At 36.0% G+C, this 14,676-nt stretch overlaps 1 protein-coding gene across 1 annotated transcript in view; it reads right to left on the bottom strand.

Moving 5' to 3' along the window:
* Window positions 1-14,676, bottom strand: part of RIMS2 (regulating synaptic membrane exocytosis 2) — a 301,167-nt gene that overhangs the window by 108,652 nt on the left and 177,839 nt on the right. The window contains 4 exon segments of the mRNA XM_032222740.1: window positions 1,808-1,870; window positions 3,116-3,187; window positions 5,559-5,666; window positions 7,319-7,384. Coding sequence (XP_032078631.1) covers window positions 1,808-1,870; window positions 3,116-3,187; window positions 5,559-5,666; window positions 7,319-7,384 — 309 coding nt within the window.

Below are 14,676 nucleotides of genomic sequence, written 5' to 3'. Positions count from 1 at the left end.
TTGACTTACAATGACAATTAGGACCATAATTTCCATTGTTAAGCAACGCATCGCTTAGTGATGGCAATTCCTGCAGTCCCTGCAGCAATCATTAACCAAACCCCACTATCATTAGGTGAGGCGACTTCCTGCCAGCTTCCCACAACCAAAGTCAATAGGACGCTGGCGAAAAGTTGCAAGTCCCAGATGAGCAGGCAGGCAAGTAGCTAATGCCGGGTGGAGCAGGAGGGTGTGTGGGGTGGGAGGAAGGGTCAGGGAGGTGAAAGAGTAATTCAGCACAGGCCAGGTACACAGGATTTCAGAGGTGCATGAGGGGTGCAGCATACATTGGGAAGGGGGTGCAAAGGGGTGAGAGGCCCAGCACTGGTCAGGGAGGGTGCGGGAGTGGCTGGTGCGGTACAAGCAAAGAAGAGGTGAGAGAGTATGTGTAGGTGGGTGAGATTAAGCCCAGCACTTTGCAGCCTTCCCTTCTTACTTCTTCATTTACTTTCTGCATTAGCCAGTAAGGAAGTTGCAAATGGCAATCAGGTAATTGCACAGGGCTGCAACCAGTTGTAAGTGATATACCAGTTGTTAAGTACCTGGATCACAAATATGACCGTGTGTGTGTATGTGTGTGTGTTGGGATGTCTGAACCTGGAGGACCTGTTGTAACATTTGTTCAACGCTGTCCTAAGTTTGAATGGTTGTTGAAGAATGGTCATAGGTGAAGGATTATCTGTATTCAGAAGTGGTGCAAGCACACTGTATACTATTCAATAAAGTACTCTGGCCTTTAGTTTTGAAGCACTTCTTCCAATTCATTTTTATGCAATTTTTAAGTTTTTATTTCGTTCTTTCTATCCACAATAAGTCAATGAAATAATTATGCTGTTGGCATGACTTATGTCTAAACTGTCACCCAATTTAATATACCCCTATTTGGGCATTTTGAATACATCATTATCATAAGATGTATTGATAGGCGAGCTCTATTAACAAATACAAGGGTTGCAGATTAGACCGAGAGGTAGATGAATCTGTCCATGACAGAATTAAAAGAATAACAGACTTGGAAGGGATGTTAGAGGTCTTCTGGAGTTGAGAAATGTTTGAAGGTCTCTATTTTCTTCACTTCATGAAATGATACCAGAAATTGTTTTTTCCCTTCGTTTTTTTTTTTAATTGTAAGCTTGTGACACGATCTTCTTTCCACTGTTTTAATCTAAGGCACTAAGATTCTTTTAGGTTGTTATAGAAGAATAAAAATGCCTAGCAAATCCCTTTCTCAAAACATGAAAAGATTTAACTCCACTGAAAATCTGCTACCAGAATGTGTTTATAGCCTTCGTAGAATTCCTTCTCAAAAGGTGAATCCATTCACTGATATTTTTGATATGACACAAATACAATTAAAATAATAATTAAACAGATCCATCTTTTTGTAGCCAAGGCCCCAATTCATTTTGGATGGCTAGAAATTTCTTTTTTTTCAATAGCAACAAACTAATTAGGACTTACATTATAGATTTCATTAGGTTCCTACCAATACCTTGAAATGGCAGGAAACTATGCAATTACTTTACAGTAACCATAAGTAGAGAGAACTTATAGGGCTACTAAAGGGAACCTGAGGACTGCATGCATCCCTGTGGATATAGGGTATCTATATATGAATTTGTAAAAATGGCTGGATTTGTAAAAATATTACTAAAATCTAATGGTCATAGAATTGGGTTTTAAAAGGGAAAATAAAATATAAACTAAAATAATACTCTATTTAAATTCTAAATACATACCCTATATTACACAATCATACTTTACTCACCTGTGATTTTCAGCTGTACCATTGACTACATGATCTGCCCATGAACTTGCACCATTGTAATACCTTTGCAATGCAGTTAAAATAAAGACAAGTTATAAGTATGAAGTTATTTTCCAAACAATTTTTTCATGAGATGTATTTTTATCTCAGTAATCAAGCAAGGATCTCAAATGTTCTCCTTACATCCTTTTCACTACATCTTGAAATACATTTGGAGAATTAAATCTTTTGGGGGGGAAAAATAAAGTAGTTTATTCTATAAAAGTATTTATCTTTTGGTTAGGGCATTTAACTATCTAATATGTAATATCATATCATATTGTATTAATTGTAAGTCACCTAGAGTTGCTTTGCAGAGTGTGAATTTTTTTAAGTAAATAAATAAATATGTCAGGTCTTGATAGAAATATTAAATGACATGATATTTATTTGACACAGCATTGGTCCAAAGGACTTTTCATTTTCTTTTCAGGTACAATCTGCATAGCCTAACAATAATCACAATCTTATTTTGCATCTGATTGTGAGTATGCTGTAGCTGCCACAAGAACTCTACAAAGGCAAGGGATATTGGATAAATCTATCATGAGATAGGTATTGTTTATGGTACCTATTGTTGGAAATAAAATAAAGCCTTCCCATCAACAGAACAACTCTGAATACAGACTTTGCATTTTGTCTAAGTAAATTTATTTGTTATATAAATTTGCCCAATAAATCTGATAGTAGTATGCATACTTTTATAAATAATAGCAGCAACAAGAATAGTGAAGTTATAAAATTGCCAATATCTATATAAGCAGTAAACCATACAGAAATTAAATATATGACAGGTAGGCTTTATTATAGCATCCTTGGCTATTTTTAAGACCACCCAATTTAATGAATTATATTAGTCTTAGAGATGAGCAAACAGTTCAAATTTAATCACCTTGGATATTAAATAAGATTGCTCAAGCTCACCAGAATGGCAATCCAATCTTATAGAGTATTCCACTCACAAAAAAGCATTTCAAGATCAGATACATTTGAAATAGTTACAAAATTATTGAAAAGTCAAAGCAGCCTGTTTTAGCTCAAATTGGTTTTAATGCAAAACATTTTTCACACTTCTGATTAGCCTTAATCATCCTGAAATTATATGTTCTTCTACCGTATCTACAGTATGTTAAACCAAATTAAGATTCCCATCATCTATGAAGGGTCTGAAGTTGATAATCCATAATCTATAATCCCATGTCTACTATCTTCTTCCAAATTCTTAAATATATGTATTATTTACACATCTATCTATCTATAAATAAATACCTTTCGAGAGCAGGGGAAATAAACGTGTCATCAACATATGTATTAGGCTCTCTTTCCTCCTTCCTACTCCTCCTGAACATAAAATAAACAGTAAAGATATTTTAGAATAGCCTTGCATACTTCTGCTGATGCATGATAATGGCCAGCAAATATCAAGCTACTTTTAGCACAATATAAAGTAAAAATAACATGTGTCCTGAAAACAGCTATTTTCCGAATAATTCCATATTCAGACAAGACTTACATGCTTGTGATGACCTTACATTCAACAACTATGTTAAGACAACTAACAAAAGCAAGACTTTCATAAATTCAGTCATGTGAACTGGCCTATTACTGAGGCAAGTGAACAGCCAACAATATGTAGTGCAATATATCCAAGATAGTGAACTCAGGACATGATGAACACTTATCTCTGAATGTAGGCCGCTAGGCGATTCACCAGGTCAAGCCAATTTTTGTAAACTTTTAAAAATTTGAGAAAATGAAATATTAATTTCCAACAATTCAAGTAATGGTATTCTGGTTCCAAACTTCTCACTAAAATGTGTCACTTAGCTATTAAGTCAATCAACCTTGAGAACTATGTGAGAGGGTGGGGGTGAAGGTGACATTAAAATGCTTCTGCACATAATATTGAATATTGAATAATACAATTGACCAAAACAAAATCTGTTATAGCACAAAGGGGAATATGGATACCTTTTTCAAAACATTCTGTGGCTTAAAAGTAGCATATAAAAAGTATGAATACGGGAATGATGAGTAATAGGTATAGTACTAGCCAACAGGATGTTCTTTCAGCATAAACTGAATGTTGTCCAAGTTAAATTCTTACTTGTGGCCAAAAATGAGGCCATGATCATTTATAATCTAATTATTTTTGATTTAGATTACAGAAATCACTCTATATGGAACTGCCCTCGAAAAATATTCAGTAAGTTCAGTTAATGCAAATGCTCCAGGTAGACTTTTATCTATAATGCCCTTTTAGGCCATGTGACTATCAGTTGTAGAAGAATTTAAATGCTTTTTGTTTCTGAACACATCCAAGATACTGATTTAGTTGTATAAATCCTTAAAAGATGTTACATATAACCTATCTAAAAGTTGATTTCTTCATTTTCATCTTGTAAATAATTTCTGATCAACACTGGAATTACAACAACCATCAGCCACAGAAATTATTTATTTATTATATGTATAATAAATTAGACTTCATTATTTGCGTATGAAAATGCTATTGAAGCTTACATTAGATTTTTATTTATCCTATCAAAATGGCCAGGAACCCATTACTCTAGGAAATTTTGGGGCTGCAAATGAGAAATCCAAGGGCTGCAGAATGTTCATTCCCACTCTGTATTATAAATTATATTAAGCTTCAGTTGGCTTTCTGAAGGTCATTAGGGTCAGTACTAGCCCTATCTTGTGAAGGATCATTCCGACAACAGTTACTGCAACAGAAAAGGCACTTCTCCTGATTCCATCACATGACATGAAGTGTCTATCCTAGAGCATGTGGACAGGCACATATCACATATTTGGGAGAAGCAGTCTCAGTAACAATACAGTCCCGTTCAACATAGAGCTTTAGATCTTCAAAATAACCTTTTCCTAATCTAATTGGAATTGTCTGGAACAAATATAAAATCCTAGGTAGTATATTCATCTTGCTTGTTGATATTCTCCCTATTAGTGACACTTGTAAATTTTCCCATTTTGCCAGGTCTGTCACTATCTGTTGTTTTGAGTTTATGTTAATTATTCTCTTTAAGTAAACTGCATCTTTACATACCACACAGAGCTTTATATGTGATAACTAACATTTGTAACTGCACCCAAAAGCCAACAAGGAAGCCAGTGCAGCTTGAGAAGTAGGTTAGTTACATGAGCATATGACTGATGTGCCCATGACTTCCTGCACTGCGGCATTCTAAGCTTATTATAGCTCCTGGAGTATCTTTAACCGCAATCCATGCAGTCATGTTGAAGTAGTCCAGCTGGGAAATGACTAGGACATGAGTGACAGAAATGAAGACCTGCTGATCCAGGAACAGGTACAACCTGCGCACAAGATGGTATTGTCCTGGCTACAACTGCCAACTGGACTTGCAGACTGCAGACTCACTGAGTGGGAGAGCGCAATCCCATTCAGAATCGAACAAAGAAAATATCTAGTTCCCAGATCAGAGTAATTCAAAACCCAAAATACTATTTTTGACATTGAATAGTTAATAGTGTGCCGTGAATTCTACAAATATCACCCTCAAACGTTTAAGTGCTTCAGACACATTGTACAAAAGAGTATTTTCTCTTCACTTTGTGGAAGTCACGTTCACTGAACTCCATGTCTCATTCAAAATAGCAGTGACAGCTTTTCACACATCGGTATATTATGCATTTATGCCTGTTAACTAATGATACTTGGCATGTGTTATACCTCTCAAACTCATAGTAAGCACCCTCAGAATAGGCACGACACATCCTATGTGATCGAAGTAATCTGATTGCATCTTCACAAATGTTAGGATACAATGAGTGATCCTTGCTGCCAAAACATAAGCAATGAAACATGAAGGTAAAGTAAGAAACAGACAAATGAACACAGGCATGAAGGTATACATGAATGATGGAAGAAAATAAAAGGGTATGAAAAATGTATTCATTAATTCCTGTATTTTAATGTACAGTGTGGCTCAAAATAAGAGCTTAAGCATCAACATGTTTTGGATTGAACATTTAAAAAGAAGGGTATATTTGAGCACTTCTGAATTTTATGTGAAGTAGCCTAAGAGACAGCTACAAGAAACTTTATTCATTATCCAATGAAAATATAATTAATATGCAAGCAATATGGCAAAAAACCCAGCCAACTACATAAGTGGCTCAGAGGTGAGTTGCAAATCCCGGTGCTACCGACTTGCTTGTGCTCACGTGCGTTTGTGCGACGCTTCTGCGCATACACAGAAGCATCTGGCTGGATAGGTGGAGCCCACCCAATCCAGGCCGAACTGGGAGCAACCTATGAAGTGGCTCTCCAATAGTATAATTAAGGTAATTCTGATATAACATTTCCCAGTCATACAAGAGTTGCTTTCCAATAATAAAAAAACATATATCTGCAGTTGAAATTCCCAGACATAATATATATTATTAATGCTAAATACTGGTGGGCATGGCTGAAGTCTGAATTGCTCCACTCTTAATTAGCAGTATAGGAGAACCCCTTGTGAAGACAAGATCTCCAGACTTTTAGACACAATTTTAAGTTTGTGAAATTATTATAGCTATCATAATATAACTACCTAGTTCAGATGCTGGCAATCTTTTTATGCAGTGATATGGGATCTCATTATAATGATACAGACGGCAAAATATTAAGCAGAAAATCTGACAAGATTTGGCCTTCATTAATTCCTGGGATTTTATGCATTTATACAAAATCCTTGGTGATCACAAATGACAACCCCAAATCTCTTATGTTTTAAAAATCTGACAAGTGTTCGGCTATTTTTTTTAATAGCATTTGATTGCATTAAATTACAGATATTGTAAAATATACAATCATTAGCTGCAGAAAATGGGGGGAAAGCACTCCTCTTACTAGCATAAATTCAAAATGGCATACTATATACAGCATACTAAATCTTTTATTTGCCCGATATAACAACAAAGTTCCTTTTTAAACACATTAGCTAGTTGTTGTAGAATTTACAGCTGGCTAATTCCTGCTGGATCCCTGTTCTTTCTGTATTCAGATCCTATTTTATTAAATATTATGCAACTGGAAAATCATTGATAGGCACACCTAAGATTGGTAATAAGAGGGAGGGAGGGAGAGAGAGAGAGAGGGATGGAGGGAGGGAGGGAGAGAGAGAGACAGATTGTGATGATAATATGGAATAATGATTTACAATGGTATGTGTAAAAAAGTTATAGCAATATTGAGCAGAAACTAATATCTGGAAATTCATAAACAAAGCATGATAACTGTTTAAGAACAGGGCAAAAAGTGTTATTGCATAACATGCTGTCAATTGATTAGACAAACAATGAATGTAAGGTAGTAATTTTTTAAAGTCAAGTATTAATATTTGCAAAAGGCTTTTTATTAAGCCATTCAGTGACTTAACTAGTATGAAGCAAAAATATAAGTAAAAGCATGCATTTATACACAGTCACACACAGGAAAGCAGATACCTGGCATCTCTATGATGGTAGTCAATGGATTGAGTGTGATGGGACCAAGGCAGAGTGAGATAATGACTGAAAGCATAGCAGAAACAAAAATAAAATTGTAAGACAATAAAATTAATATAGAGTAACATATATAGATATAGATATATATTATAAAATAGAAGGTCTTGAGCGCACAAGCACAAAGATGTAATTTTTATTCAAAAAAAATATATACATAAAATGGATTGATATATTAATATGCTTCTCCTGATTCAATACTACTATAAGTCACTTTTTCAGTGCCACTGTAATTTTGAACCGTCACTAAATGAACTATTGTAAATCGAAGACTACCTGTATTGCTTCAGACTATTAGAAATTCTTGCTAATTATTACATTATGAATTTTACTAACTCTTATAACATTGTCTACTTTTGTCAACTTGTAGTTTGGTTCAAATATTAGTTGTAAAGGATTGTGATAAAATATTTTCTTTATATCTGTTTTAATTCAGGATTATTTACAGAAATAATTGATGTTTTCCCTTTTTAATATATTCTAATATTTATGTAATTTTTCTACTTTGAATATCCTTAATGTATACCTTTTATCCTTTTTTCTTTTTTCTGTCTTATAATAAAAGCATACAATACTACTGCAACGTGCTCTACATGGGGCAGCCCTTGAAGAGCATTCGGAGATTTCAGCTTGTCCAGAATGCAGCCGCGCGAGCGATCGTGGGTGCACCTCGGTTCACCCACGTAACACCTATCCTCCGTGAGCTGCACTGGCTGCCTATTGGTCTTCGGATACGCTTCAAGGCGCTAGTCGTCACTTATAAAGCCCTTCATGGTATTGGACCTGGGTACTTGAGAGACGGCCTGCTGCCAATTACCTCCAATAGACCGATTAGATCCCACAGATTAGGCCTCCTCCGAATTCCATCCGCCGGCCAATGCCGACTGGCGACTACCCGGAGGAGAGCCTTCTCTGTGGCTGCTCCGACCCTCTGGAACGAGCTCCCCGTGGAGATTCGAACCCTCACCACCCTCCAGGCCTTCCGCAAAGCCCTTAAAACCTGACTGTTCCGACAGGTCTGGGGCTAAAGAGCTTTTGCCCCCCCCCCTCGAATGGTTGTTGTGTGCTTTTAAATTGTGTATTGTTCTGTTCGTCTTTTTTATCCCTTATCTGTACCCCCTTCCCTGACTTGGATTGTGAGCCACCCTGAGTCCCCTTCGGAGAAAAGGGCGGCATATAAATGCAATAAATTCAATTCAATTCAATTTTTTTAAAGAAAAGAGTCTGACATTCCTGTGTGGGAATGCTTTGAGTAGAAAGATCCTAAGAGAGATCAGTGGCCTGCAGGGCTTCCCTTTGCCTGCTGCAAGATTGTCCACTTCCATCCATCTGCAGGCCTCTCTGGCTATTTGAACTTTGGCTGCAAAAAACAACCCTTAGTGGCAGACACTTTCTTTAACAGAAGAGACATCAATCTCACCTAAGACCTTCCATGAGGTCAATGCTTTCTCTTGAGCACAGGGATACACACACACACACACACACAAAATTAAGGGATGGCTCACCCAAATTGCACCACACATCAGCAGCAGCTCATAACATCTGCCTCCTTGTTATGGTCTACTCTAACTCATCAGAATCAGGGGCTGAATAGCCTGATCTGACAAACAGTAAGGCTCAGGAGTTCCAATCACCTGGAATAGATCAGGGACCTAATGAGAATGAGCAGGTGACTCAGATGTAATAAGAGGCCAGATCCTGGCAGAGTGCCTAGACCCACAATGAGCCAAGTAGTTTAAATGACAAAACAAAGATTTCTCAGCAATAGAGGTTAACAAACTTCAATCAAGAGACTGACAATACTGGATCTGTGATCTTATTATTCTGGCTCTTTGCTCTGCTCTTGGCTTGAAGTCTCAAATCATCTGTGAAATGTTCCTACAGATAACTAATTTCTCTTCCATTGTCACATCCCATTTACCAGGTGTGGGTGCTATTGGTGCATTGTCTTTTGTTTCTTTTAGCTATGATCCTAAATTGGACTCTGTTGATCTCTCTGGATCAATTCATATTCAAACCTACCCAGAGCTGCATCCTAATTGTACAGAAAGATCTCACATTAACCCTGTGTTTATTCTGGAACTTCTGTGCAACTGCTCAGCTGGGCAGCCTATCTGTCTTCTGAGGGTTTATTATTACCCATCATTAATCCAATTGTAAACCTGGTACTGTGTAACTGCTGACTCAAAAAAAAAAGTACAGTTTGATTCTAACCCCCAAATAGAGATATTTGCTCCTTTCTGCTTTTGCAACCAAATTGGGACTTTTGCTGGCAGAAAAAAAACTCAGAAAAACTTTCTCAGCTCACTCTTAGTGATTACATTGTGCAACTATGGCGTTTTCACATTACAAGTGTCCTGAAGCTAATTGAAAGAAATTTGAGATTCCTAGACTGATTCCCAGCATTTTTGGAACAGTATCGTCTTTATATGAGTCCCACCCATTGTTGGCTCACACAGTGTGCTCTCTAGGCTAGCTGCTAAATGGGCTACTCTGCTGTTTCACTGGAGCATCTACTGAATAATGTTCACCATTTCATCATAAAATTGAAAACAAGGTTAAAGATCTTATCACACCACTCACAAACAATTAGCATGTCAAGAAGCAAAACCCGGGATGCGCTCAGTAGCACAATATGTAAAGGATTGTCAGACTTTGGCTCCACACTTGAAGTGCAATAAGGCTTTTTTGATAGAACTGTCCCAGAAAAGTGGAGTGGATGAAAATATAGGTGATTCTCAGGTAACAACCATTCATCCGGTGACCATTCAAACTTACATCGGTGCTGAACAAGAGGTATTTCCAACTGCTTATCACACATACAATGGTTGCAGTGTCCCTGCAGTCATATGATCATTATCCAGGTGCTCAGTTACTGACTCACAATTATATTGCATTGTTCTGAGGTCACGTGATTGCCATTTGGAACTTTCTTTGCCAGCTTCCTACAAGCAATGTCAATGGGCAAATTGGCAGGAAGTTGCAAATGCGAGATATAATGTTGCAATTAACAGCATGGGATTTACTTAATGACAGAAACTGGAAATGCCGGAATTTCTGAGCGATATAGTCATATAACATTGCATTTTGCAATCACATTGATTAGTGACAGAAATTCTAATCCCATCATTAAGTGATGACTACCTCTACAGGATAACATGGTCAAACTTGAATGCCTACTGCATTCAGTAAGCTGCTAGAGCAGGGCTGTCAAACTCACAGCCTGCGGGCCAGATGCATCACGCAATGTCCACACCCATGCCCAGTTTAGCGAAGGGGGGGATCATGATATGTCTTTAAATAGATTAACTAAAAGTGTCTAAATAAACCTGGTCTTGTTTTTTTCTAGAGGAGGGTTTATATTAGTGATAGAAAGAAAAACATGGCCAGTCGTCCTCATTTAACCAATGTTTTTTCAGTAAGCCATAATTTCTTACATTCAGTTCTAAAGGCATGAGATACACAAGATTTCTCCTACTAACTTAATTATGGGAAGAAAAAAACATTGTTTGCAAGAGGGTCATAAATCAAGGTTTGGCATCTTTCTCTCTCTCTCTCTTTTTTCAAATGAAGAGGAATTTTATCCTCTAACTGATAGAGCCAACTGGTTTTATCAACCCTCCAAATAAGGGTTGCCAATAGCCAGATCCAGCCTAGCTACTCAACGTTTCAACTTGTCTTCTCCCAAATCACTTTCTTTTTCTCTTCCTACTTTTGCCCGGTATATGGATTATTCTTCTGTCAGGCACGTCTCCCTCTCTTCTCTAGCTGTTAAATCATCAAGTCTTTAATTGTTGAGATATTTTCCCTCATGACACCAGGTTTTCTAGTGAGAGGTCTGAGTGCTCATGAATCTCATGCTAGTTGCACATATTTGCTAGTTCCCTCGCACATATGTGTTAGTTGTTCCCGACTCTATGGGGCGGTGCTCATTTCCGTTTCAAAGCCAAAGAGCCAGTGCTGTCCGAAGACGTCTCCGTGGTCATGTGGCTGGCATGACTAAACAACGAAGGTGCACAGAACACTGTTACTTTCCCAACCAAGGTGGTTCCTATTTTTCTACTTGCATTTTTACGTGCTTTCGAACTGCTAGGTTCGCAAAACTGGGACAAGTAACGGGAGCTCACTCCATTATGCAGCGCTAGGTATTCGAACTGCCACCCTGCCAACGTTTCTAATTGACAAGCTCAGCGTCTTAGCCACTGAGCCACCATGTCCCTTTGAATGTATGTATGTATGTATGTATGTATGTATGTATGTATGTATGTATGTATGTATGTATGTATGTTTTTAGTGTCACAACCTCTGGCATGCCCAAATATGGGAGGAAGTCTACTGCTTCCATTCTCTGTCTATCAGCTTGTCACAAGAGACCATCCAGACAGAAACCCAATATTTTTACAGTTGCCTTTGTTACATTTGTGTTGTATTTGTGCTGATAAATTATATATATATATATATATATATATATAGATAGATAGATAGATAGATAGATAGATAGATAGATAGATAGATAGATAGATATAGATATAGATATAGATATAGATATAGATATAGATATAGATATAGATATATAGATATATAGATATATAGATATATAGATATATAGATATAGATATAGATAGATATAGATAGATATAGATAGATATAGATAGATATAGATAGATATAGATAGATATATAGATATAGATATAGATATAGATATAGATTATAGATATAGATATAGATATAGATATAGATATAGATATATAGATAGATATAGCACAACATTGTTACATCTATTGTTATTTTTAATTAAAATCACATTTATATGTCAATAAAAAATACCTTATTTTTTGTTATGCCATTACAGTACTCCTAATAAATTTACAGTACTGCTTAACATTTTTAATGTACTGCATTGTTTACAATATTAAATCAGCATTAAGATCTAAGGCTGCATTCTTTCTATGCCACAAATATTTCTGAATGACTTGGAATCAGTTACTGCCTCTAGCCTAAACTCTCTTATCATGTTGCCATTACTGGTAAGAAAATATAGAAATCAAGTACCCTGATTCCATGGAGACAGAGCAAAAAATAAATAAAAATGGCATGGATTGGCCCTGTTTATATTTCTCCTAATGTTTGGCAGTAACAAATAACTACAGATTTACTACATTTTTCAATACACAATTTGTGCACACAAGCATTATTTTTAAGCTGGTAGTACCACAACCTCCTAAATCATAAATGAATTTATATAAACCTCTCTTCCAAATATTTCTATGGGCAAGAAATAATTAAAATTTGTTTCTATATTACAAAGATTTTCTAACTTTTGTCACAGCGCAACTATTTGCATAAACAAAATAAGAAAAAACACCCTAAGTGGTTTTTGACAGTTTTATCACTTTCCCTGTGCTAGTTTAATCAGGTTTTTAAAAATGTTGAATCTTGCTGAAATTGATTATGACCCTGGGAGATCTCAACTCAATATGAACATGAAATAAGTGAGTGTATGTACTTGATAGTCTTTATTTTTAATTTTATTAATTTCAAACTAGCCCCAATAAGATTCCAGATCTATTTTTTTAAATCTAGTGTCATATTGAAAAGAAGAAAATGGGTATATATTTGTGGGGACAAGTGGAAAGGAACTGGGGAAAAATCCTTGGAACATGTCATTTAGTGCAACCATGTTGGTTCAGCAGTTATTGCATTAAAAAGAGTTCATTGTCACAGACCAGATCTAGGAGCAAAAATAGCAAAGAATAACATGCAACAAATAAACATCTTATTATAATTTACTGGACTAAGAACAGTTACTTCAATATTTGCACAGTTTCATAGAAAATAATTCTGACACAATTTTGACAGAATTCTGTCAAAACCTTCCTAAGATAGAGACTGCAACTCAGTATTGTGTATATTCTTTCAAAAACAATTGAAAGAAAGCTTGTACAAGCCTGAATTTATCAATTAAAGTTATTCCTACTTAACAGCATCCAATGTGAAAGCGATGACTTCAAAGGAGTATTTGAAGTTTTTGCACTATAGATTTTAAAAATCTCTAGAACAATAGCACATATCAGTTCTGAAAAGTATCTTTCCCTTTTTGAAATTCAAAAAAATCCTTGTTTTCTAACATAGCCTAAAATAAAGGGGATTTATCATTAAACAGTCTTATCATATTCGTCTAAAATACTAAGTCAAAGTCCCAGATATAATAAATTATATTCCAATGAAATAATATTTTTCCATATAATAATTGCTTCTCACATTGACAAAAATTCAGTTCACCATTATATAGACAACCCGAGGCAGGTCCACTACCATAGCACTTAGACTTATACACCACCTCACATTGCTTTACAGTCCTCTCTAAGTGGTTTTACCGAGTCAGCATATTGCCCCCAACAATCTGGGTCCTCATTTTACCCACCTCAGAAGGATGGAAGGCTGATTCAACCTTGAGCCTGGTGAGAATTGAACTGCTGGCAGTCAGCAGAATTAGCAAAACTGCATTCTAACCACGGCCCCACCACAGCTCAGGAAAAAGCACTTCCCTTCCTTCCAGTATATCATATGACAGGGGCAAAAACACTCAAAATCTCTATTCCTAATTAGCTACATTGGTTTTAAATTGAAATGTAGTCCACTTGCTGAAATTCTTGTATTAGTGCTTGTTTAGCTTACTAAATCTTGCTAAAGAAAGCTATGAATTCATGCTTGGGAAAAATTGCTTTTCATACCTCCATACCTCTGGAGAGAAGGAACCTGGTCTCAGAGATTAGCATTTAGTTTAAGAATGGGAAACTAAGAGAAGGAATAAGTAACATTTTTTATATTGGAAAGATGTGCAAAGTACAGGACTGGGACAGGACTGTAGTTAGGATTTGTGCTACTTCTTAAATAACAATCTGTAGTCAGGGATAAGCAGCTAAGTGCCCATAATTGCTAATGACAATTAGTAATTTTAACAATTGTTCAAGAAAGTAAAATAATAGCTCCAAAGTGCTATTAAAATCACAAATAAAGTAATAAAGTACAAAGTGAAGACATTGAAATATAAAAATCTGAGCTGGCAATGCCTGGTTTTAAAAAAAATGGATCTTATGGACTTATTATGGCTAGTTCAATGAAAATGTTAAGCAATGTGTGATAGTTACAAAAAGATCAAATTTTTAGAATGGAATCATTAAGACAATTCATTTGAAATATTTGAAAATATTGTGAAGCTGAAGATTTGATAAGGAGAAGCATGAAAAGAGAAGCATGACAACAGAGATATAGAATATAATGTATGGTGTGGACCAAAC

The sequence above is a fragment of the Thamnophis elegans genome, chromosome 8 (genome assembly GCF_009769535.1).
Source record: "Thamnophis elegans isolate rThaEle1 chromosome 8, rThaEle1.pri, whole genome shotgun sequence".
NCBI lineage: Eukaryota > Metazoa > Chordata > Lepidosauria > Squamata > Colubridae > Thamnophis > Thamnophis elegans.
The sequence above is the reverse complement of the archived record's forward strand: the minus strand, read 5'-3'. Positions and strand labels throughout refer to the sequence as shown.